Source organism: Pocillopora verrucosa, chromosome 2, assembly GCF_036669915.1.
Source record: "Pocillopora verrucosa isolate sample1 chromosome 2, ASM3666991v2, whole genome shotgun sequence".
In the NCBI taxonomy this organism is placed as follows: Eukaryota; Metazoa; Cnidaria; class Anthozoa; order Scleractinia; family Pocilloporidae; genus Pocillopora; species Pocillopora verrucosa.
Window position 1 is genome coordinate 9128002 of NC_089313.1, and position 24691 is coordinate 9152692.

A 24691-nucleotide genomic window follows, 5' to 3' on the forward strand; every position below is an offset into this window, starting at 1 on the left:
CTTGCTACGTTTATGGGAAATTCTGTAGTAAATGGATGTAAATGACCTTCCCGATTTCGTTTCCTCAGTATGCGAAAAGCTCGATGGATTCCTCCACTAAAATACTTAGAAAAATTAAAACAGTTTCGCGGGTTATGCAAAAATCGAATATTACAAGTACGTTTCATTACATTTCAAACTCTGTTTTCAAAAGAAATTCTCACGATGCCGAGTTCCATTGCTTACGATGGTAAACGGTTTGCCACAAAATTGGATCGGTACATTACCACCATTGTGTTCAAAGACGAGAGACGCTGCAAATGCATAATGCGCACTAATAGTGTTTTCCAAGGGCTTCCCTATATATGAAATACTTTTAAATATTTCAACACTTTTACGCCCGGTGCATTGCGTAAGTTTTTACAAAATTGCGGCAAAAGATCAAGTCTCTACAAGGCCCACACCGAATTGATAAAGGCAAAAAAATCAGCTAAAAATAAAAGAAACTGCCAAACATTTTTCGAAAACCTTTTGTGATTTAACTCCTTTGAGTGCAAGGCCTTCTTTACAAAGCATGTGGAACAAGAAGAAACCTCTCGAGCATATCCTCGAACTCGTCTCTTTTCCCCCCGAAATAACCCAAGAAGTACTGATTTTCAACAGAACAATTTTCAAGGTTTTCCTTAAGGAAATCAATCTCCGAGTTATTTAAAGAAGAATGATTAGTCGCCGCCACCATAACGCATTCTAGTGTCTTAATCAAAATTGTCTTCAGTTTTTAGATGTCATCCTTTCGCGGGCTTTCGCAATATCTGCGGGTTTCATAATTTTCCCGCTGACCAAAATTACCGTGTACTCTAACCCTCTACGAACGCCTTCGATATAGCGTCACCCGTCGTTCTTCGTGATGTTGTAACCAAATTTTCGAAGATAGGGAGTGTTCTCTTCTTCAGATGAAGTGCATGATGTCAGCATCAGTTGAAATTATATTCTATTGAGCGTGACTTATAACTTCGGTCCGGGAGAATGAGCCAAAATTGAAAGAAACGACAGTAAACCACTTTGCCCTAAGACATTACTGGTGGATTGAGGTGTATACGTGCAGTGAGCACAGCGAGTCAGTAAAACAATATGCCAGAATCGTATGGGCTTCTCTTATATCTTCTCTTGAAGTTGCCAGGTATGACAGCTTACCCCACCGTTTTTCCCCAACGTTTCAACCTTTGAAAAAAGGTTGCAGATTGGTTGCATAAAGATTGCGATGATAGCGTTTGTTGATGCTTTCTGCACAGGAAAGCGTCAGTGGACCACATCCAGACACTCCTACCAGTTGCATCTTTTATCCGCCACCTTGCCACCTTAACAATGAACAACAGTGCTATCTGTTTTACTCTGTAACCTGGTTAAAACAAACGCTCGCGATATTTTCTAAGATTTCTTTTAAGCTGTCTTTTATTTTAGCGTCTTTGGAATTATTACAAAATCTCTTAAGAAACTTTGCCCAAAAAAGTGTATAAAGTGTGGTAAATAACAGGAATATTTTGATTCCCTAAACAACATTTTGATAATGACCTGACTTAAAAACGATCAAATCACCATGCAAACAGATTATTTCAAACATTACAATGCGTAAGTGACTAGTTGAACCAGTTTCAAAATATTGCTGCTGTAATTTTTCCACTTTATAGTAATAAAATTCTTGACCTTGATAGCTTTTTCCATGGTTCTATTTGAAATCCTTATATTTTATTCCTCAGCTTTAAAGCACTTAGAAGTTGTACTAGAACTGACCAAAAGAAAAGGTTTCTGTTGAGATTTACATCAAAAATTTAAGATTCTGTTAACGAAACCTATAACAAAAGGCTTTGAGAGAAAAACCTGTGAGACTTGACTGGCTCGTTTTTGATGCTTAAACTACTCTTTTAACTTTCCTGATTTCACTTCGCTTAAGAGCCCTAAGTCAATAATGTTTCGTGCTAATTATATCGGCCGGATAAGATAATTTTCATGCCGAAAAAAATATTCTCGGATACGTAACCAATATCTCCTTCTGAGAAGATCGGAAAAGAGAACGCAAAAAATTGAAATTAATATGCTTAATTGAAGATTTCCCTTCTTTAATTACACAATGAAATAACCGATAGAGTATTTGCTGTACTTCATCTATTTGTTTATCCAGCTAAGTCTCTAAGGTCTGTTTACTTCAAGCTATTCTCATCTTCTTTCCTGTAACAAACGTAAAAAAAAAACAATTAAAAACAAATTAATCAACATTTCTTAAACAAAGCAAATACAGTTATACCAGGCGCATTATGTAGGCAAATGTACACTTATATCTGATTGGCAGAGGGACGCTTTCGAAATTCTATATTTTACACCTAACTGGGAGAATAAATTGTTACTCTTTGAAAGGAACAAAAAAAAAAAAACGGCATGAAACTAGCCTTGATATTCAAGGTTACAAAAGATAACTGCCGGCCGTCAGCGACCAGTAAGTCATAGCCACCTTCACATCTAATTGACTTTAATTTATGAAATACCTGTTCTCACCGAGTCTTACCTCTGCTTGTGAAACTCGAGCCTCACATCATCTCCAATCAGCGTAAACGAAGCCCACTCAGACACATAGGTAGAGCCTTTTTTCCTCATCCACCTCATGGCCTGATGAAGGGATTCACTAGCACTTTCTCCTTTAACTAGGTGTTCGTAGAACTGACTCATCAGCTGCTCTGTTGCTTTGTCTGAAATGGCCCACAGCGCAACCAACACCGAGCGAGCACCGGATCCTAAGAACGCACGGGCAATTCCTATAACTCCCTCGGCTTTTATCTCTCCACTTCCACTGTGACAGCAGCTAAGTACCACTAGTTTAGCTCTGACTTTCACTTGCGAGACATCAGCCATCGTCAACATGTAAGCTTCCTGTGGTGGGATAGCATTTTGACTGTTGGGAATAGGAGTGGGAGAGAGGGCAATTTCTCCCCTTTCGGCGTCACCATGGGCAGCAAAATGTATCAGGCTCACTGAACTTATCCGCTCAAGTACTGCCTGCTTCGTTGCTTCCTCTTCTACCAAAGGCGGAACACCCACCAGTCGTCCGACCATCTCCGCTTCCTTTCTTGCACCTGGCAATGGTGGCAGCCCATCAACCTTGGGATTGCCTATTATCAAGGCACCAGTGTTGCTGTGATAGTCCTCTGGACTATCTTGAATGATTTTGAGTGTCGTCAAAGAAGGAATGACACGGATCCTATGAGTCTCCGACAGGTATTCGGCTCCCTCCTTTTCACTCAGGGCTGCAAAAGGAACTTTGTACAACCTGGGGTCAGGAACAATAATGACTTCAGGCTCCTCAAGCAAATCATAAACGGGGGCAATAAACAATTTGTAACACAAAGATAGACTTGAAATGACTTTCTTTTCCTCGTCCTCTTCCATGAGTCGCATTCTTGCTGAGCTCTTTTGTTCGGGAGAGAGAGGTTGCAATTTAGCCATATTTAAAGACCGATCTTCGCAATCTTCAGTGGGCAAAATACCAAGACTCCGGAAATTATCAGCCAAGAATTCACTCAAAGGCAAATCTTTGGGCAACCCAGCCTGAACGAGATTCTCTTCTAGCGATATTATTTTACAGTGAGGGATTCCACTTGATTTCAAGATCCACAAAAACAGATCATAGTAAAAATAAGAAATGTACAGACAAGTACAGTTATTTTTCTCTCCTAAAATGTTTTCAATGCCAAACCAAGATCGTGGATTGGTAGAGATGTGCGTTTCAACCGAGTACTTCTTTGCCATCAAGTCTGATAGGCCTCTTGCTCGACCCAACTCCTCAACATAAAGAGCATCACGAGTGTTTCGAGAGCCACAAAGCAGAGTACAAAGAATCTTGTAGGGAAATATTACAAACTCTTCCAGAAATGATGTTTTGAACTCATCATTGTCGCCCAAGAAATATCTCAGCTCCTCGTACATTTCAATGCACAGATGAAGACACGAAAGGGAGTCTTTGATTCTTTTTTGACATAAATACAAAAAGGCGTAATCTTTAAGGATTTCGAACTCTTTTCTTCTATCTCCAATTTCTCTGGAAATGGATAAAGCTTTCTCAAAGCATACTTCTGAAGCTTCATAATCTCCAACAGCTCTAGACACAATTCCAAGATTTAAAAGACGTTCTGCTTCCCCTTTCTTATCACCAATATCACTTCCGATGACAAGCGCTTTTTGGAGACACTCTTTAGCCTTGTCGAATTGCCCGAGCCCATAAAACACACCACCTAGGTTTCGATAACACGATTCTTCTCCTTTTCTGTCGCCAATTTCAGTTGTGATGTCAAGCGCTTTTTGGAGATACTCTTTAGCCTTGTCGTATTCTCCGAGCGAAAGAAACACAGCACCTAGGTTTACATAATATGTTCCTTCTCCTTCTCTGTCGCCAATTTCAGTTGTGATGTCAAGCGCTTTTTGGATATACTCTTTAGCCTTATCGTATTGCCCGACGGACTGAAATACAGTACCTAGGTTAACATAACATGTTCCTTCTCCTTTTCTGTCGCCAGTTTTAGTTGTAATGTCAAGCGCTTTTTGGAGATACTCTTTAGCCACGTCGTATTTCCCGAGCGACTGAAACACAGTACCTAGGTTAACATAACATGATCCTTCTCCTTTTCTGTCGCCAGTTTCCGTTGTGATGTCAAGCGCTTTTTGGAGATACTCTTTAGCCACGTCGTATTTCCCGAGCGACTGAAACACAGTACCTAGGTTAACATAACATGATCCTTCTCCTTCTCTGTCGCCAATTTCAGTTGTGATATCAAGCGCCTTTTGGAGATACTCTTCAGCCTTGTCGTATTGCTCGAGCGACTGAAACACAGTACCTAGGTTAACATAACATGATCCTTCTCCTTTTCTGTCGCCAATTTCAGTTGTGATGACAAGCGCTTTGTGGAGATACTCTTTAGCCTTGTCGTATTCACCTAGCGACTCAAAAACACTACCTAGCTGGCCATAACATGATCCTTCTCCTTTTCTGTCGCCAATTTCAGTTATGATGTCAAGCGCTTTTTGGAAATACTCTTTAGCCTTGTCGTATTCCCCGAGCGACTGAAACACGATACCTAGGTTTTCGTAACATGTTCCTTCTCCTTTTCTGTCGCCAGTTTCAGTTGTAATGTCGAGCGCTTTTTGAAGATACTCTTTAGCCTTGTCGTATTGCTCGAGCGACTGAAACACAGTACCTAGGTTAACATAACATGTTCCTTCTCCTTTTCTGTCGCCAGTTTCAGTTGTAATGTCAAGCGCTTTTTGGAGATACTCTTTAGCCACGTCGTATTTCCCGAGCGACTGAAACACAGTACCTAGGTTAACATAACATGATCTTTCTCCTTTTCTGTCGCCAATTTCAGTTGTGATGTTAAGCGCCTTTTGGAGATACTCTTCAGCCTTGTCGTATTGCTCGAGCGACTGAAACACAGTACCTAGGTTAACATAACATGTTCCTTCTCCTTTTCTGTCGCCAGTTTCAGTTGTAATGTCAAGCGCTTTTTGGAGATACTCTTTAGCCACGTCGTATTTCCCGAGCGACTGAAACACAGTACCTAGGTTAACATAACATGATCCTTCTCCTTCTCTGTCGCCAATTTCAGTTGTGATATCAAGCGCCTTTTGGAGATACTCTTCAGCCTTGTCGTATTGCTCGAGCGACTGAAACACAGTACCTAGGTTAACATAACATGATCCTTCTCCTTTTCTGTCGCCAATTTCAGTTGTGATATCAAGCGCCTTTTGGAGATACTCTTCAGCCTTGTCGTATTGCTCGAGCGACTGAAACACAGTACCTAGGTTAACATAACATGATCCTTCTCCTTTTCTGTCGCCAATTTCAGTTGTGATATCAAGCGCCTTTTGGAGATACTCTTCAGCCTTGTCGTATTGCTCGAGCGACTGAAACACAGCACCTAGGTTAACATAACATGTTCCTTCTCCTTTTCTGTCGCCAGTTTCAGCTGTAATGTCAAGCGCTTTTTGGAGATACTCTTTAGCCTTGTTGTTTTGCCCGAGCGACTCAAACACAGTACCTAGGTTAACATAACATGATCCTTCTCCTTTTCTGTCGCCAGTTTCCGTTGTGATGTCAAGCGCTTTTTGGAGATACTCTTTAGCCTTGTTGTTTTGCCCGAGCGACTGAAACACAGTGCCTAGGTTAAAATAACATTTTCCTTCATCGTTTCTGTCGCCAATTTCAGTTGTGATATCAAGCGCTTTTTGGAGATACTCTTTAGCCACGTCGTATTTCCTGAGCGACTGAAGCACAGTACCAAGGTTTCCGTAGACATTTGCCTCTCCCTTTCTGCTGCCAATTTTCGTTCTGATAACAAGCGCTTTTTGGAGATGCTCTTTAGCCTTGTGGTATTCCCCGAGCGCCTTAGACACAGCACCTAGGTTTTCGTAGTCAGATGCCTCTGCCTCTGTGTCGCCAATTTCAGTTGTGATGACGAGCGCTTTTTGGAGATACTCTTTAGCCTTGTCGTATTGCCCGAGGGAGTGAAACACAGTTCCTAGGTTTCTGTAGGCAGCTGCTTCTCCTTTTCTGTCGCCATTCTCAGTTCTAATGAGAAGCGCCTTTTGGAGATGCTCTTTAGCCTTGTCGTATTGTCCGAGCGACAGAAACACACTACCTCGGCTTTCGTAGTCCGCTGCGTCTCCTTCTCTGACGCTACTTTCCGTACCAATGACTAGCGCTTTTTTGAAATACTCTTTAGCCTTGTCGTATTTCCCGAGCGACTGGAACACACTACCTAGGATTCTGTAGTCATGTACCTCTCCTTCTCTGTCGCCAATTTCAGTTCTGATGACAAGCGCTTTTTGGAGATGTTCTATAGCCTTGTCGTATTGCCCAAGCGAATAAAACATAGTACCTAGGTTTCCGTAGCCAGTTGCCTCTCCTTCTCTGTCGCCAATTTGAAATGTGATGACAAGCGCTTTCCGGAAATACTCTTCAGCCTTGTGGTATTGCCCGAGCGACTGAAACACAACACCTAGGTTTCTGTTGTCATGTGCCTCTCCTTCTCTGTCGCCAATTTCAGTTCTGATGACAAGCGCTTTTTCGAGATACTCTATAGCCTTGTCGAATTGCCCGAGCGACTCAAACACACTACCTAGGTTTCCATAACACATTCCTTCTCCTTTTCTTTCGCCAATTTGAAATGTGATGACAAGCGCTTTTTGGAGATACTCTTCAGCCTTGTGGTATTGCCCGAGCGACTGAAACACAACACCTAGGTTTCCGTAAAGAGTTGCCTCTCCTTTTCTGTCGCCAATTTCTGTTCTGATGACAAGCGCCTTTTGGAGATAATCTTTAGCCTTGTCGTATTGCCCGTGGAACCGGTACACAGTACCTAACTGTTCATAAACAATTGCCTCTCCTCCTTTGTCGCCAATTTCTTTTGTGATGACAAGCGCTGTTTGGAGATACTCTTTAGCCTTGTCGTATTGCCCGAGCGACTGAAACACAGCACCTAGGTTTACGTAACAGAGTACTTCTTCGCTTTTGTCGCCAATTTCGGTCGTTATGGTGAGGGCCCTCGCAACATACTCCTTCGCTTTCAGGTTTTCGCCAAGTTTATAACACAGAATTGCAGACTTGCTGTAGAAGACAAGCAGTTTCCTGCCGTATCTTTCCGCATTTACGTAGTCAGAGATATGACGATAAGCGCTGTAAAGAACTGTATAGATGTCGCTGTAAAATTGTAGTAGTACTGAATCAAATTGATCTTTGTTGTTTTGATCGCTGTTATTTAGCAAAATTAAACATTCGTTGCATATCTCGATGGCTTTCTGAATGCGATCGGAGTTTAGCAGGAACAGGGCAACTAGTAAGGCGATGTTCATGAAAGCTATCATTGCTTCTGCTGTTAGGTTTCCATTGCCATCCTCTCCTGTTATTAGGGAAACATTGTTTTTAGCAACACAAGTTAACCGAACGATTTGATAATCTGGATTCATAATGAGTCACTACAAAGAGGAACCCATATGTGAAGCCGATTTGATTACAACTGGAACATTTTTATAACGAGCTTAAAGTATTAGAATTCACAATATTGACTTCGTTTGTTTATCTTATCAAGTAAAAAAAAAAATGACGCATGCTTGAGTTTGATTAATGGTCGTGTGTCGGGTGTCTCGCCATCAATTAGGTGGTTTTTGAAAGGTCGCGGCTTTCTTAAAAAAAATTAGAAGGATCGATTAACCTCTTGCTACAACGTTCTGGGAACATTTGAAAATGTTTTTCTAGCAGTTTATCACCAAGTCAAGTCAGGTATTGGTTTGCTTGCTACTGGATAACCATAAAAACCAGTACTACCCGTCTCATGGGTTGGGAAGTCGACTCAACCGGCAGCCCCGCCCCATAGAGGGCGTGGAGTGTGAAACTTGGCATCCTGACAGAATTAAAAAGAATATTTGTCTTAAGGTCTGTGGTGGACGACTCCCACTTACTCGGGGTGAGAATGGATATCCTTGTAGGTGATCAACACTTCTGTCGTAAATTTCAAAAAGAGCAGAGACAAACTAACCTATCATCTGGTCAGTCACTGCAACAGATATTGGAGTCAGTTTGTCTTGGCCTATCCTTGCCACTGAAACACCTCCATCTACCGATAATGTGCTGCTAGTCCGGCAAAAGCTAGCAGTACTTAAATTCTTTGCAAGCAGTTTCATGAAATGGTCAGTCAGAAAACAAGGACGAGGAACCAGTGCCAATCAAAGACAGAGTAATGATTATGAGACTCCCACTACAGCAAAAGATGTATGCCACTTTCCTCAGTGTGTATGCCCCAACAATGACCAACACAGAGGAGGTGAAGGAAGAGTTCCACAGTAACCTTCGTGAGACAATCAGGCTTGTACCGTCTAATGACAGACTGATACTCGTTGGGGATTTTAATGCTAAAGTTGATTCAGACACTGAGAAATGGAGAGGAGTACTAGGCAGTCATGGAGTAGGCAAGTGCAATGCTAACGGAGAGCTTCTACTTTCGCTATGTTCAGAGTACAACCTTGTGGTAACCAACACCCTATTCAAGTACGAGGATACATACAAGATGACATGGACGCACCCAAGATCCAAGCACTAGTACTTGTTAGACTACATCATAGTAAGACAGAGAAACGTAATGGATGTATTGGAAACCAGAGCAATGAGAGGAGCGGACTGTGGTGCTAATCATGTTATGCTAAAACTAAAGGTTTGTAGACGATGAATCAGTTTCGCGGGGGAAAGACAAGATCTGGGACAGATCTGCAGACCACTTCGACCAACTACTAAACAACCCCAGTGATCTCGCTGAGGGGGCTAAAGAGGCCCTAGTCCAGCGACCAGTTGTATCCAGTCTGGATGAACCACCAATTCTCGATGAACTAATGGCATCTATCAGGTCAACACAGGATGGTAAAGCTCCAGGAGGGGATGAAATTCCAGCAGAAGAGTGAAAATGTGGTGGTGCTCAGCTTATCAACTGCTTGTACAAGCTCATCCAAGAGATATGAGAAGCCCAAAAAGTACCTCAGGACTGGAAGGAAGCAAGTATCATGTCTTTGTTCAAGAAAGGTGACAGGGGAGATTGAGCAAATTACCGAGGTAGCTATATCACTGCTGGCCAGTGTTGGTAAGATTCTCGCTCACGTACTTCTGAACAGGCTCAATGAACACATCTCTGATTTTCTGCTTGAGATAGGCTCAAGAAAAGTGTATCGAACAGAACATGCCACTTTCTGTAGTCTTCATTGACTTCGGTAAAGCCTTCGATACTGTATCGTGACAAGGACTTTGGCAGGTACCCAGGAAATATGGTTGCACAGAGAAGTTTATCAACCTGATCGAGGCACTCCACACAGGTATGTAAGCTAGCGTGGCAAGAAGTGGTTCAGTGTCTGAAAACTTCTCAATAAGCAACGGGGTTAAACAAGGGTGTGTACCGGCGCCTACACTCTTCTCGCTATTATCTGTCAGAGATGCTTGAGATGGCCTTCAAAGACACTTCAGAAGGAGTATACATTCAAACAAGGAAAAAAGCAGACCTGTTCAATGTGGCACAGCTCAAAGCTAAGAGTAAAACATCGACGGAGGTAGTAAGAGAAATGCTCTTTGCCGATGACAGTGCCTTAGCTGCACACAGTGCATACGCAGAAGATATGCAATCTTTATTGCAGAAATTTGCGAGAACAGCCCATCAATTCAGCCTCAAAATCAACATCAAGAAGACAGAATGCCTTTACCAACCGCCAAAGTTCCAGTTATCAACATCACTACCAGAAGAGATCAGCACTGGCACAGAATCACTAGTCAAGTGTAAGACTTTCAAGTACCTCGGAGTACTGTTTCAGAGAATGCAAGGCTGGAGGATGAACTATCTCTCACAATGGGAAGAGCAAGTTCTGCGTTCGGAAACTTGAGAGAGAGACACGTGTCTGTTCGTGTGAAATGCAAAGTGTACAGAGCGACAGTACTGGCTTCTCTATTGTGCGGTACTGAAACTTGGACTGTCTGCTAATACAAATGAACCTTAAATGGCTCGGCCATGTTGAGAGGATGGATCACCAGCGTTTCCCTAGGCAACTACTCCATTCACAGTTATGCAAGGGCAAACGCAATCAGGGTAGACCAAGGCTGAGATTCAAAGACACGATTAAAAGAAACCTGAAGAAGCTAGATATAGACAGGAGTTCCTGGCAGCGGAAAGTGAAGGACAGAGCTGCGTGGAGGAAACTGACCAGACCTAAATGAAACAGTAATTGTCGCCCCCGACAAACTGCAGTGATGATGATGATCATTAAGTAATGAGCTTACTTATTTGAAGTACATGAGTAAAAACCAATCTATTCGTAACTGATGAGGATGATTGCCAAGATTTGAGGTAACGATGGTTTGAAAAACTCGGTTTTTCACCTTTCATTTTATCTAAGTTGTGATTTTTGCGAAACACGACATTAGTTTAAACTCACAGGACAAAAATAAAAAATAAACCATTTACCATAACTTTTCCTAGGAGAAATTTCTCCATTCGTAGTTTCTATAAACAACATTAATCTAACGGGGTAAGTTTCTAAGCTTTTTTGGTGGGGTATTCCAAAATAATTTGGCTTTACCAACTGAGTTGACAATGTAAATTGGCCATCGTAATGAGTTTCTAAAGCTGACGTTTCGAGCGTTAGTCCTTCATTAGAGCATTTGATAATCTTGAGGAATCAATGATGTTGTACTGCCAATACAAGCAAAGAGTGGTCTGCAGTATCAATATTATACTTCGTTTTCCATCTGGATTTGTACCGGCCGTCAGAGCGTATTTACAATGAAGCCTCTTGGGATCAAGTTACATGCATTCGAGTTTAAAGCGTTCAATTCTTAGGCTAACAAGAAAGATAACCTTTTACTACAACTTCCTGAAAATTTCCTAACAGTCCGCAATAAGGCATAAATGATTTAAAATTTTGTTGCAGCGGGCTATTACCAAATAACCAGCTTACTTATCAGATGAATGTCACTGAAAACGAATCTATTCTTAGCCGATGTGAATGATGAACAATATGTGAGACCACATAGCTTTGAAGTCCAGCATCGCGACGAATTCATTTATATGTGCGTGATGATCGACTCATTGTCTTAGTGAAAAGGCTCTTCATTTTGTAGCGGGTGTGATTTGCATGATTGAAGCCAAAAATAATAATTTTAAAAAATGTAAATGAATGTATTTTATTTGGCACGTCACACTTTTCTAGCTAATCATGGATTTGAGCATCCAAAAATGAAACATCTTACTCTGTTTAACCGAAAACGTCAGTCATTGTTCATCCCTTTTGGAACGGTTGGATTTGCATCACGAGATCGATCAGATCCAGCGTACAAATAAGGCTTCTGTCTTTAAACAGTAAGCTACCTGTGCGTAAAAACTGACCCATTGTACTCGTGAACTTTTCATTTTCTTGAGGGTGTGATTTCTAATCGATAAAAACGGACGGAGTGGATCGGTAATTTGCTCGAAAATAACAACATCACTGGTCTTACCTTTGAAGGCGTTAATCCAGTGACAAATATGGCAACAAGAAAATACCATCAGAGATAGGAGGTGGCTTGACTTTCAGTAATAATCAAAAGTTGAACTTAATGGTCCTTCATATTTCTTTTGAGGAGGGGAGAGAGATGGGGGAAATGGACTGGATTACAGCAACGTTGTAGGATGCGCGCATCCGGAAGGCACTTTCCTGAAACTTCCAACGGCAATTCGCGCTGCTTTAACCTTTTTGTGTTCTCTTTTCCTCAGACAATTGCGAGAAACTTGCAGCAAGAAGGCACTGACACCGAGCGATGATTTGAATGATAGTAATTATTTATGACTTAAGTTCTAGCTTGTCTTCGAAATATAACAAACAATTGCAAGCTTGATAAGCTTGCTTCCCGTTTAATTAAGTATTGATGTCATTATTAGCTGATTTAACCCTAAGCGAAATTCGGGGAAATTTCATTTTCGAAGATTACACGGTCAAAGCCAAACAAGTCGCATTTGAGAATTATGGGCTCACTGTAGTAGAAGGAGGGTCTCAATGGGGTGATGGCTTTTACGACTAACGGTTAAAATTTTGGCTATTTTACGACTAACGGTTAACAGTATTCCATGAGTTGTTACCAACAAATTTTTTTTTGAGGTTAAATTTTGTTACGACTAATGGTTAGAATTAAACAGTTTTTAGCTTAACGCTTAATTTTTGTTTGGCTGTTTCATGGCTATTGGTTAACCCCATTTAGACCCTCTAGAAGTATACGACGTCTTAAATCAGTGGTAAATATCTGACATCAAAAAGGTTCTTACCGTGATTGTTTGCTATCATATGCAGCTGACACTATAGATATTTCATAGGTTATGTACTATTTATTAGAATCTGAGGCAATGAGAAAATTTTTTAAATGGGAGAGGATACCCCTTTAAGTATCAAGAGGGTTGCAAAGGGGTGTTGGCTTGGCTTTTACGGCTAACGGTTAATATCTTTCCATTGTTGTCACCAGAAATGCTTTTTACGGTTAACTCTTTTGCCACTAACGGTTAAAATTTGTCAATTTTCACGCCTAGCGGCTAATTTTTTGGCCGTTTTACGGCTCATGGTTAATCTTATTAAGACCCTCTATCAAACACTGTCACTGCCAATTTGTGATTAGGAAAAATGACAACTTTGATCAAAAGTGTTTAATGAGAGGGAGATATGGAGAGCGAATCAGCATTTACTCACAAGATTTAAGTGTTCCAACTCAAACGAATGAATTTCGGTTTTGTACGTCACACCTTTGTAACCAGTGATCGAATTGAACATGTAAAAATAACTTATTTCAATCTTTTTTAACAGGAAACGTCAGGCTTCTGTGTCCATCCCTTTCGAAGATTGGAATTTCATTACAAGATCGATACCAGTAGAACTAAAGGTTCTTCCTTTAAACGGTAAGCTATCTGTGCGCAATAATCAACTCAGTTCATGAACTGATATGGAAAAATCGGCAGTTTACTCCGCAGTGAATCTATTTCGGTTTTGCACGTCACATTTTTATAACTACAAATCGACCATATTTGGTTCCACATACTATTCTTTATAACGTGTTCAACTCTCGTAACTTAACACCGAGTTACACAACGCGTGACGTTTTCATGAATTAACCATTTGTTTTTTCTCGAGACGTGAGCTTGGGCCGCCTCTGCTGACATCAGTAAAGGACATTCTGCATGATAAATGTGTTTTAATACAGGATTAATTTTGCTTTTTGATCATGTGATTGTGGAAACCATGAGTTTCTCAAATTAAACAATGTTTAACAATCTTAGCTAATGAGGTTGAAATATATTGTATAAAACCTTAACGGTTTGAAGAGAGCCATTTGACGGTAGAGATATGAAGCAACGATTAACGGAAAAGTACGCTTATACGATGTATGCAATAGCTTTGAATTTAGGAAAGCTTTAGTTCCTCTGAGAAAATTAAAACATCTCTCCTCGTGACCGCGCAGCCTCATGACTTATCTTTTTATGCGAGACTCAGGCACGTAAACAGACCAAAAAAAAAAGATTTGTGCTCGTATGCCCGTCTATTGCGTCCTATTTAGGTCGAAATTTTTAACAGTGAGTGGTCATACGATAAACTGCTTATTGAATGAGTTTGGTTGGGCCGAACGGGAAAATATTTGGTTCTCGGTCATGAAGCAAGGACCTCGTTGCGCTCCTACCACTCAATCAATAAGTATTTCGGTTTTGTACGTCACACTTTTATCACTCATGATGTAATTGAACATGAAAAATGAAAAGTGTTATTCTATTTTTAATGGGGAACGACAAGCTTAAGTGTTGAGTCTTTGAAAAGTATGATTTACATCACAAGATTGATCACAGCACAACCTAAGTCTCTTTCTTTAAACGGTAACCTATCATTGCGTACTCCTTGTCGTTGTGAACTTTTCATTTACCAGCGGAGGTGATTTGCATGATCGAAGCCAGAATTGCTAAAAAACTGAGTGACTGTATTTCGGTTTAGCACGTCACACTTTTCTGACTAATGATAGATTTTAGCGTCCAAAAATGAAACATCTTACTCTGTTTAACCAAAACACCAGGCATGAGTGTTCATCCCTTTTGGAACGATTGGATTTGCTTGACGAGATCGATGAGATCGAGAGTACAACTAAAGGTTCTGTCTTTAAACAGTAAGCTATCTGTGCGTGAAAATTGACTCATTGTACTCATGAACTTTTCATTTCCTTGTGGGTGTGATTCATAAATTAATAGTCTGCTTTTTCTCGAGACATGAGCCTGATGTCAGCCTCTACTAAAAATCAGTAACGAACATTCTGCGTTATGAATATGCCTTGATGTAGGATTGATTTTAGTTTTTAATCACCTAATTGTGGAAACCATCAGTTTTTCAAATTAAACAATGCTGAACAATCTTAGCTAATGAGGCTAGAATATATTGTATAAAACCCTTACGGTTTGAAGAAAGCAATTTTACGGTGAGGATATGAAGCATCCGATCAACGGAAAAGTACGTTTATAACATGTATGTAATAACAGTGAATTTAAGAAAGTTTCAGTTTCTCTTAATCAAAACATCTCCCTTCGTGAGCGCGCAGCGTCATAACTTATCTTCTTATGCGAGACTCAGGCGCTTAAACAGACAAGAAAACGGATTAAGGTGTTTAGAAAAATATGTACCGTAGAACCAGCCGCTAGTATCCAAAGATTTAAGAGAAGGGTATCTCGACCATGAAACGCTTGTGTACATGAAGAAAACGGAAATTCAATTCGAATCTACCGCGATCTCTGAATCGATTGCTAAATGCTCCTAAAAGAAAATCAAGTTAATAGCTGATGCAGATCATAGCCACTGGAAAACCATCTAATAAAGCACTACGGATTTCCTGGGAGTTGGACAGTCCACACCATAAATAGAGGTCTGAATTTAGTTTTATGATCATCAACTTCTCAAATTGAACGATATTCAATAACCATAATTAATGAAGATAAATTATACGGTTTGAAGCCACAGAGATTTGAAAAAGTCGTTGTAGAAACAATTTATTTCACTGTGGTGACGATTCAATCGCGCCATCAACCGCTTTAACGAATGGCTAACGCTCGAAACGTGACATATTGCAAACAGAAAGATCCAACAAAGCAGTTACTGGACTTTGCCATAAGAGCCTTACCTCGCTACAGTTACTAAATAACTAAAGCTGATAAAAACCGAGTGACTAGAAAAGATTTTCAATCGTACTTACCAAGATGTTGACAATGTGGCTGATGCTTTCAAAATGAAACAACAAAAATTATGAATTACTTTTCCCAACCTTCCGAACTTCCGCTGTCACAGTGTTTTAGGTATCCAGATCACGTGTGTTTAGGTTATTCCCTATCCCCTCTGGGCTAATCGAGATAAAAGGGAAAGTTTTTAATTGCATATTTTTTGTGTGCCTATATGCCCGTCTATCGCGTCCCATATAGGTTGAAATTTTCAACAGTTAGTGGTCATATGATAAAATGCTTATTGACCGAATTTGGTGGGGCCAGTGGGGTAAATATTTGGCTCTGGGTCATGAAGAAAGGAATTCATTGCTCTCGGTCCGTAGGTCATGACCCCGAGCCAAATATTTTTCCGTCCGGCCCTACCACTCAATCAATAAGTACACAGTATTTCGATTTTGTACGTCACACTTTTATCACTCATTATGTAACTGAACATGAAAAATGAATTGTTATTCTTGTTTTTAAAGGAAATGTCAGGCTTTAGTGTTTATCCCTTTGAAAGGTTTGATTTTCAACAACCTAAGTTTTTTTTTTTTTAACGCGAAGCTATCTTTATGTCATAATCGACTCATTGTCTTTGTGAACTTTTCATTTTCTAGCGGGTATGATTTGCATGATCGAAGACAAAACTACTAAAAAAACCAAGTGACTGTATTTCGGTTTGGCACGTCACACTTTTATAACTAATGATGGTTATAAAATAATTGAGATAGTTCGCACGCTCTCATAGGTCAAAAAGTTAATTTAGATGAAAGTATGTAAACACAGCTTGTTTGCACTTTTAATGTTTGCCGGCACAATTTGAAAATATTTCAAACTCAAAGTTTTCCAAGTACTCGCAAAGTATTTTCAAGTACAAATAATAAATATCGGAATTGGAGAAAAATGTGCCAATTTTTTATTTGGGGTTTGGCTACCTCCCCGATGAGGAACAAGAAGGAGGAAAAAGAGGAACTAGCACTTTGCCTGCCTTGATGATCAAAGTAAATTGATGAAACGAAAGTTTGAAAATTTTACAAGATTTTGTTGATAGTAACCTCAAATCAAAACTCACAAATTTTTTGTTACTGCCTTTGCTACATTATAAAAATGAAGAAGCAAAATTTCATAACTAGTTCAACTGTTCAATAAATAAGTTGTTAGTGTGGAAATTGAATATATAAGAAAATTCTAAATACTCTCTTTTATATTTCCAATATTGAATGTTAAAAGTTATGAGTCAAGAGAACAACACAGTTCTATACACTGAAATACTGTTTATTTCATCTAAGCAAAAACTACTTACACGAGTGGCGCAAACATGAACGTACGTCAAACTTCTGTGTCTTGAATACTAGTTTCCAGGTAAATTGTCCAATCCATATGCAGCCTTCAGACACTGTTATCAGTTACCCGTTAGGGAGCTCGGTGCATCAGATCGTAAGCTGAGCTTTCATGCACAAATGTTTTAGACTGAGAGTCCAGGGGTTGCTTTGAAATGTTTTGAATCACCACCTCAAATGTATCATATTTGAGTTCCATTCATTTTCAAACCAACAGCGAAGAGAGATATGATGGAGAAAACAGGAAAAGAATTAACCACGTCAGCTATCAACATAGGTTTAACTGTCGCCAATTTCCTTCTCAACACTGGTTTTGTTCTGCAAGCCATCCTGTTGTGCGAATAATGCTTGATTTTGCTAAATAGTGGAGATTTAACCAATGGTAATCCGGTTGCCAAACTATTTTATCAACTCATGAACAATTTAGGGAAAAGGGCGTGTTCGACAATATGTAATTGTATAAATATAGACTACTTCAGGCAACTGTTACTCTTATGTAAGGACTCTGATGGCAACGTCCAAAAGGAAAGGCTGAATTTAGCACTTTCTAAATAACTTCATGCTCAAAACAAGTTCGTTGAGGCTTGAAGATTTGATGAGGTGGCAATGGAAATCATGAAAATGACTGGAAATGCCGGTGGTACTTAGCCGTTGTAACAGTGCTCGTGGAAAAGTTAGAGCCGAGGGAGTTATTGGAATCGCACGAGCGTTCATAGGATCTACTGCTCGCTCAGCGTTAGCGCCACATTGGGCCCTGGACGACACAGCTACAGAGCAGTTCATAAATTGTTTCTACGGACACTTGTTCCACCGTGAATGTGTCAGTGAATCTCTGCACGAGGCTAGAAAGAGGATAGGGAATAACGGCTTTGCCGAAGTTTGTCATTAGGCTTCGTTCATGCTAACTGGCGACAACGTGAAATTTGACTTTTGAAATTGTCCGGTGCCTATTCCATACAAAAAGCCAGTAGGTCAAGTAAACCCACTTTATCAGAAAGTGCTGGGACTGAGCAAAGCTTGTAATTGTCGATCACCTTTCCTGGAAAACCGTCACTTCAAGTCTTGCTTCTCTGACTCGTGTAGATTTCTTGGCTCTAGTCATTTGATATAGATAATAAATTACTCATACGCGAGCCACTGCGATGACGAAATGTCATTTGCTACTTGAAATTCGAGAAGAACCATTTTGAGTGGCTTGGTCCTCAAACGGTGGCTGGGTGTTGAATTGTGCTGTCTTTTGTTTTCTTCGAATCCAGTTTTGAGGCTGTTAACAGATGTCTTCTTTGCGTGCAGAATCTCGATAAAGTGGTCGTGGCAGCTAAGAATATTTGACTCATCGTTAATATGGGATAAATAAATAAAATGCAGTTCTCTGTACGATTCAAAGACAACAGTGTACACGGGTAACTTATTTTTTTCGAGTGTATAATTATATAAGGCAGAATTTCTCCTAATAATATCAATACAGTATCAATCATATAGTTGATGAGAAAAAGAAAAATATAAATTTGGGGATAATTAGTTGATTAGCTGATACTAAATTCTTAGAACTAACATTATAAGAATTGTATAGTTGACAGTAAGGAGAATTACAAATTTGAACTGGGAGTTAAAGGGTTAAATTTTATTTGATCAAAAACATGAACAGCAATAGAGGAAATTAGCTAGCACAATTCAAGTTTCCCCTCTTAAGTATTCTGTGATGTTTTTTCTATCACATGGTAAAGTTTACAGTTTCCCTCATTTCACTGTCTTCTGTTCACTTGTTTGTTTGCTTTCCTAACAATCTTAGCTATTGTTGCTAACAAATGCAAGGAGTATATACATGAAAATGTGTACAGCTAATAACACTTTAATCCCTGAGAGTGACTAGCATCTAATTTCTCCATTCAATATCCCCCCTGAGTCACACATTTAGGTCACGAGAATAAAGGAAATGATAATCAACTGAAGAACCTCTTTGAGTAATTTGGAAATATCACTCCTCTAGTATATCCCAGATGCTCCTAGTAATCATGTTATTTCCTATAAAAATCCTTCTTGATCAATCAAAGTGATATATGAAGGAGATGTATGACTGTGTTGGTCATCAGAGCAGAAGAGAGAAAACTTTCTATCAACAAAGTGACATGCATACCAAATATAAATACTACCAAAGGCCTTTTGTTGTTACCTTGTGGGGCTGGACTTTATGGCCTTTACTCTACAATATATAGTACATCCAGACATTAAATTAACCTTAATTCTGACTAAAAAAATCTCATTGAAAAGATCCTAATTGAAAATCCTGCAATTTTTTTTGCAATCGAGGTTAAAGTAAGGGAAATTGATAATCACAGATATAGTGAATAAGGGTTACTTCTTAATGACAAAGACTTAAATCAGTCATAAAATGTACTTTTAATTTTTAAAGTCATCAAACTGCTCAGCTCATCCTTGTCTCGTTTTCCTCATGACTGTTTTAAATTGTTAAAAAAAAAATTTGTGATTGAGTACATCAGCTATTGAATTGAAGTGCCTATTGTTTTCATCTGCCAAACTAAAAATTGTCCATGGTTATTTGAGTATTTTTGGACTGTTTTTCACTCTAGAAGTAGACACAGATACCGGTAGTAAAGGAAGTTTCCTATAGAAAAACCGGCAGCTACAGCACTTTAACGTAGCTGCACATGTTAATTTCCTTTTTTTCATGATGCTTTTTAAACTACCCCATTAAAAAATCTGTACATTTATTTTACTCAAATATAGAGAACTTCATTTTCATGATATTAACATTTTTTCAATATCAACAGTGCTACAGTGTAGTATGCGAATAGGGCATGAAGCAAGAAGCCCCCAGAAAATGTGTTGACAGCAATTCACTCACCAGCTCTATTCTGAGCTGAATGTGATTTGGCTCAAAAGATTATTCTGCAAGGAAAACAAAAATAGTGGTAATCAAGAGTGGAGAAGACAAAGGGTTGAAGAGGACATATCATTGACAACTTTCATCTCACACCATTGCTTTAAAGTCTCCCTACCTTAAGAAAGGAGGTAACCATTTTGTCTGTGAAACCATTGATTAGTTTTAAATCTTGTACCTGAAATTCAACACACAACATGAATGCTTTAGCACCAGCAGCCAGAGCTCCACGCAGATAGACCATATTTTGCCTCCACTACACAACCGAACACACAAAACAACACTTGGAAGCATGGGTGCATCAGTCAGTCAGGCCCAGGATACACTTAATTAACTCCCATGGAAAAACTCCACTGTTACCATGATTCTACGCACACACCATGGCTGGACATGTAAACCTGAAAAAACCAACTGTTGGAAAAATAGGGACCTTGTCACCCAAACCTATGCCATGGTGTTGCCTTTGGGGTTATAAGGCAAAACTAATAAAATAAAGCCTATAATAACATGAATATGAGCAGAAAACAAGATGCCACCTAAAGTAGCTAAGAAAGATAGGGACCACTACAGATGGTAATGAGATTAAGGCTAACAGAGTAAGTGAAAACTAAACTAAACAAAGCAAGATGATGCAGCGAGGCCAACCATAGAATGACACACATAACTAACTGGTCACTATTTCAAACCCCCAAGTGCACTACACTAGAACCCAGGTCACTGTTCTGTGGTGGCAAAATTATAATTTATGTCAATTCTGATTTACACAAATTACATTTGTAGGTAAAGAAATACCTTAGCTTTTGGTTGGTGGTGTATGTAATACTTTCTTTGAAACATAAACATCTCACACAGTTTGTTATCCACCAAGTTTCTTTATCAACATTTATTTTGTTATCCAAAATTTATCACGAAATAACCTACTAATCAGGATACAAAAACATGTGAAAAGCTGTTCAGCTACGCAGCTTACCTGCTGCAATGGCCCATATTCTCTTCTCCAATTCATTATGAGTTCTGCTCGCTTTTGACCCACACCTTGAAGTGTTTTCAACTCTATTATGGTACCATCATTCAGAACCTTCAGAATTTTGTTTCCTGTTGCCCAAAAAACAAAAAAAGAATAAGAATGATAAGCACAGGCCCAGAGAGGAAGGGAACTAACTAACAGACAGAGTGAACATTAAAATTCTTGCTTCCAGACAGTCTAAGCATATCTAGATGTCTGTTGTTTTTTGAGAGGCTATACTGTAGAAGTTCACAGATGAACCGTTGACACTTCATCAAGCTGACCATTGGCTAGTATGAATTTTGCATTATGAGCAGCGAGAGACATTTTAAGAGTTAAGAATCTCAGTGCCCAAGAACATACCACAGTTTCCCAAAGACCTATCATTAGTATCCCTGCCCTGGCCAGTGCAGATTAGTTATCAAGTGTATTTTAGGATTGCTCTGGAAAACTAGGGCTATTCTCTATATCACTCTAGTGCATTGTTAAAACAAACCCCGCCTGACAGTCACTCACTTTTTCCTGCACTTCCAGGAATTTTCTTAATGCCTTCGCTATAAGCTTCCCTTTGATCACTTTGTTTTAACAGAATGACACTGAATCTGAATGCACTCTTTACATAACCATTCACAACTGATTAGGAATAAAAATTTGACCCTTACTATGTGCCTCTTGGAAGTGAGGGTTAATCTTGACCTTTAAATTTTCATCCACAGTCAACATGGTTTTCTGTCACAATAAATATATAGACATGTAAATATGTTTATATTACTAAATGGTACTAATACTATTGCACTGTACCCAATACGCTTATAATAATAATAATACTTTATTCAAATACATATATGCTCATAAACATGATACATATTTGTTGTACCACGGGGTTATCCCTATAAAAGGTCTCCTAACTGAACTTTAAAAATATTAAAAAATTATTTAAAAAATGCACGTAAAATCATTAGTGCAAGTACAAAATGGTATAGTAAGAATTATATTTAAGATGAAAATATATACAATTAAATATGAGCTTCTGTGTCAATAAATCTTCATCCATCTTTTTAAGTCTTTTTCAATTTGTTAACGCTAATTTTGTCAGTGAAGAGATGGTTTGGCAAACTGCTCCAGTCTCTGATGATTCAAAGACGCTTAAATTAAAAATTAAGTTTACTTTTGTGATCCAAAGTCAGAAAATGAGGCTATCTTGTCTACATTCCAACTTCAAATGATACAGTTTTTCACTTTCTCATGTGCCTACATTGCTTTTTTCAGTACTTTCTTGTGTTTTGAGGGAATGCTAAGAATATTGAGTGTATATTGCAAATGGACATTTGACATGTGAGGCCACTGGAGACTTCTTATTGTAAAATTCATGCTGCTTGTTGTAAGTGCTGACTAAGTTATGAAACATTTCTAAATAAAAGAGTAGAGAAGCTACAATCCATCAAAAATTTGGTGTTTGAAAACAACAAAAGCATTTGAGACAACTTGAGAAGAGGTTGATAATACCTATACTGCATCCATAAAGTCACATTTGTTGCTTACCTGATGACTGCACTGTGTGGATTTAACAAGAGCACTATTTGAAGTCCTGGGTGACTCTGGCGAAAACAACATACATACGAATTGACTTGTTTATGTCTGTTAGAGGCTTAGTAATAAGACCAGAAGCTTGTTGAGAGTTTTTGCTCTGCAGTTTGTCCTGAGGAGGACCCCCCCCCCCCAACAAAAAAAAAAGCAAAAAACTAAATAACAGTTGGACTGGTTGGACTAGGAAAAATAAATCAGGATGGCTGAGGTAATACACAGCCTTTCCTGAGTTTATTATGATATTTTACATGGCTTGTGATTGAAAACTTTGTTTCAGATTTACAATTAACAAGTCATTCAATCACAATATATCTTATTTTGTTCTTCTCAGGAAAAATTATTTTTGGTCTTCTGGACTTTCCATGACGAACACTCAAACTTCTTAACTTTCCAGGCCTTGAAAGTGTTACTGGAAATTCCATGACTACAAGGTTTTCCAAGACTGTACTATGACTGTTATGCTACTAATGAGTTGTGAACAGTTTAGACCAAAAGAAATAACACAGTAAGGGTGCCTTTGATAAGGGCGGGATCTCCTTATATTAAGCTCGTCCGCTGACCTTTTGTCACATTGATGTCAGATAGCACTGTCGTCCTTGTCAAAGTCTGTCCAGCAGCTAATTTTTCTAGAGCAGCCAAATGATCAAGTATCTTCCCCTGCTCAACTCTAAGAGGACTGAAAGATTCAATGCTTTAATCTGGGAATGTTTCTTTAGCATACAAATTTTAAAATTCTATAAATTCACAAAGATGGCATAAACATTCACAAAAGCAGTAAACCAGTAGTTTTAAAGACTTACCTAAGGATTTCGGCAGGGATGGTGAGCTTTTGTGGTTCAAGAATTGGCTTTCTGATGGGCTGCACATACAGTCAGTGAGAAGAAGAGAAAGCAAATTGAGACATGAAGAGGTTATCAATCATGTTTTTTAATACTCTATATGAAAAAATACTACTTAGGAATAGTTTCTATTCTTGCGCACAATTTTTTTAACCCCATTTGAAGTCTTCAGTTTTTATCTGGCATTTTTTGGCAACACATGTTAATCCTGCAAACCAGCACATTGTGTAAACCCTGCCAACTCATTTTAACAAGAGAAAATGAACTTTGAATTATGGTGAACATTAAACTTTCAGTGTTGAATCAAATGACATGACTTTCACTAAAATGATGTAGAGTCACTGAAAAGTCATCCCAAACAATCATTATCTCTAATTTTTAGCTTATTTACAAGCATAAAACTGCCATTAAGACAGCATGCCAGGTCAAAATTGTCAAGAAAATCAAATAAAAGAGACTTGCAGTGATTTTGTTAATCTTATTCATTTACTTATTGAGTTATTTTTTCAGAAAAGTTTTCACCTTTGAAAGCTCATGTGTTGCTGAAGAATCATCCATCTTGTGTCGTTTAGCCTACAGAATAATTTGACTAATTAACTACATTCGTTCCAGTAAAGTTAAAAAAGTTAAAACAATCAACTCTTCCTCAGAAAATATTGACAATAAACTCTTCCGAGTTGCAACCTTCTTGTATGTTTTAAAAGGCATTTGTCACACAGCAGGCAGCCTTCCTAATGCTGTGGCTGTGGCACTGGTACAAGAATATTGTTCATAAATGACAGATCTATCATTGCTACCTTTGGCTTCAAACAGTTCCCAGCCATCTGTCTGTGCACCAGGATAATTCAAGCGTCATACTCTGACTCTGTTCATGTTTTTCAACTCAACAATTTGACATAGTGAAATTGAACTCTGTGCATACCTGACTCAGAGGTAAAGCCACATCTCTATATCTCTTATGGGCCAACGACTTGCCTGAAAAAGGAAAATGGGACAACAATGGCGTAAGAATCAAAAGCCTTAAATCTGAGAAAGATAAACAACATCAGAGTGGAGAAGTCTACAATTGATTGGTTGCACCATAATTGCGCCTGCAGGCTATGAATCAGGAACACTACAAAGACTTCTTGAAGAAGCTTTGCCACTTAATTTCCAGCAACAGCTGTGATGTAACACTAAAGTAGTAAACCACAAAAGAATGAATATGGTTACAGATGGAG

The 24691-nt window shown here is 39.0% G+C and overlaps 2 protein-coding genes across 2 annotated transcripts in view; both read right to left on the bottom strand.

Annotated features, from left to right (window-relative positions):
• Positions 1-1452: 1452 nt before the first annotated feature.
• On the bottom strand, positions 1453-15802 carry LOC131799586 (tetratricopeptide repeat protein 28-like). The gene is made up of 3 exons (XM_066162817.1): positions 15791-15802; positions 2540-7919; positions 1453-2205 (listed from the first exon to the last, which is right to left on the bottom strand). Exons 2-3 carry the CDS (start codon positions 7882-7884, stop codon positions 2178-2180), a joined length of 5373 nt encoding a protein of 1790 aa, XP_066018914.1. The 5' UTR covers positions 7885-7919; positions 15791-15802; the 3' UTR covers positions 1453-2177.
• Positions 15803-18718: 2916 nt separating this feature from the next.
• The window catches only part of LOC131799562 (kinesin-like protein KIF22-B), a 15586-nt gene continuing 9613 nt past the window's right edge, over positions 18719-24691 (bottom strand). The window contains exons 12-20 of the mRNA XM_059117279.2: positions 24394-24446; positions 23994-24044; positions 23433-23491; positions 23193-23308; positions 22588-22643; positions 21708-21774; positions 21010-21134; positions 20158-20217; positions 18719-20047 (exon numbers count right to left, since the gene is read on the bottom strand). Of these exons, the coding sequence (XP_058973262.2) occupies positions 20009-20047; positions 20158-20217; positions 21010-21134; positions 21708-21774; positions 22588-22643; positions 23193-23308; positions 23433-23491; positions 23994-24044; positions 24394-24446 (626 nt within the window). The 3' untranslated portion in view covers positions 18719-20008. The remainder of the gene's footprint in view (positions 20048-20157; positions 20218-21009; positions 21135-21707; positions 21775-22587; positions 22644-23192; positions 23309-23432; positions 23492-23993; positions 24045-24393; positions 24447-24691) is intronic.

Excerpts from the sequence above, each read along its gene's own strand:
- LOC131799586 (XM_066162817.1), bottom strand. The coding sequence starts at position 7,884 with ATGATAGCTTTCATGAACATCGCCTTACTAGTTGCCCTGTTCCTGCTA. Across the intron at positions 2,206-2,539 it reads CTCGAGTTTCACAAGCAGAG|GAAAGAAGATGAGAATAGCT; the intron begins GTAAGACTCGGT and ends CGTTTGTTACAG.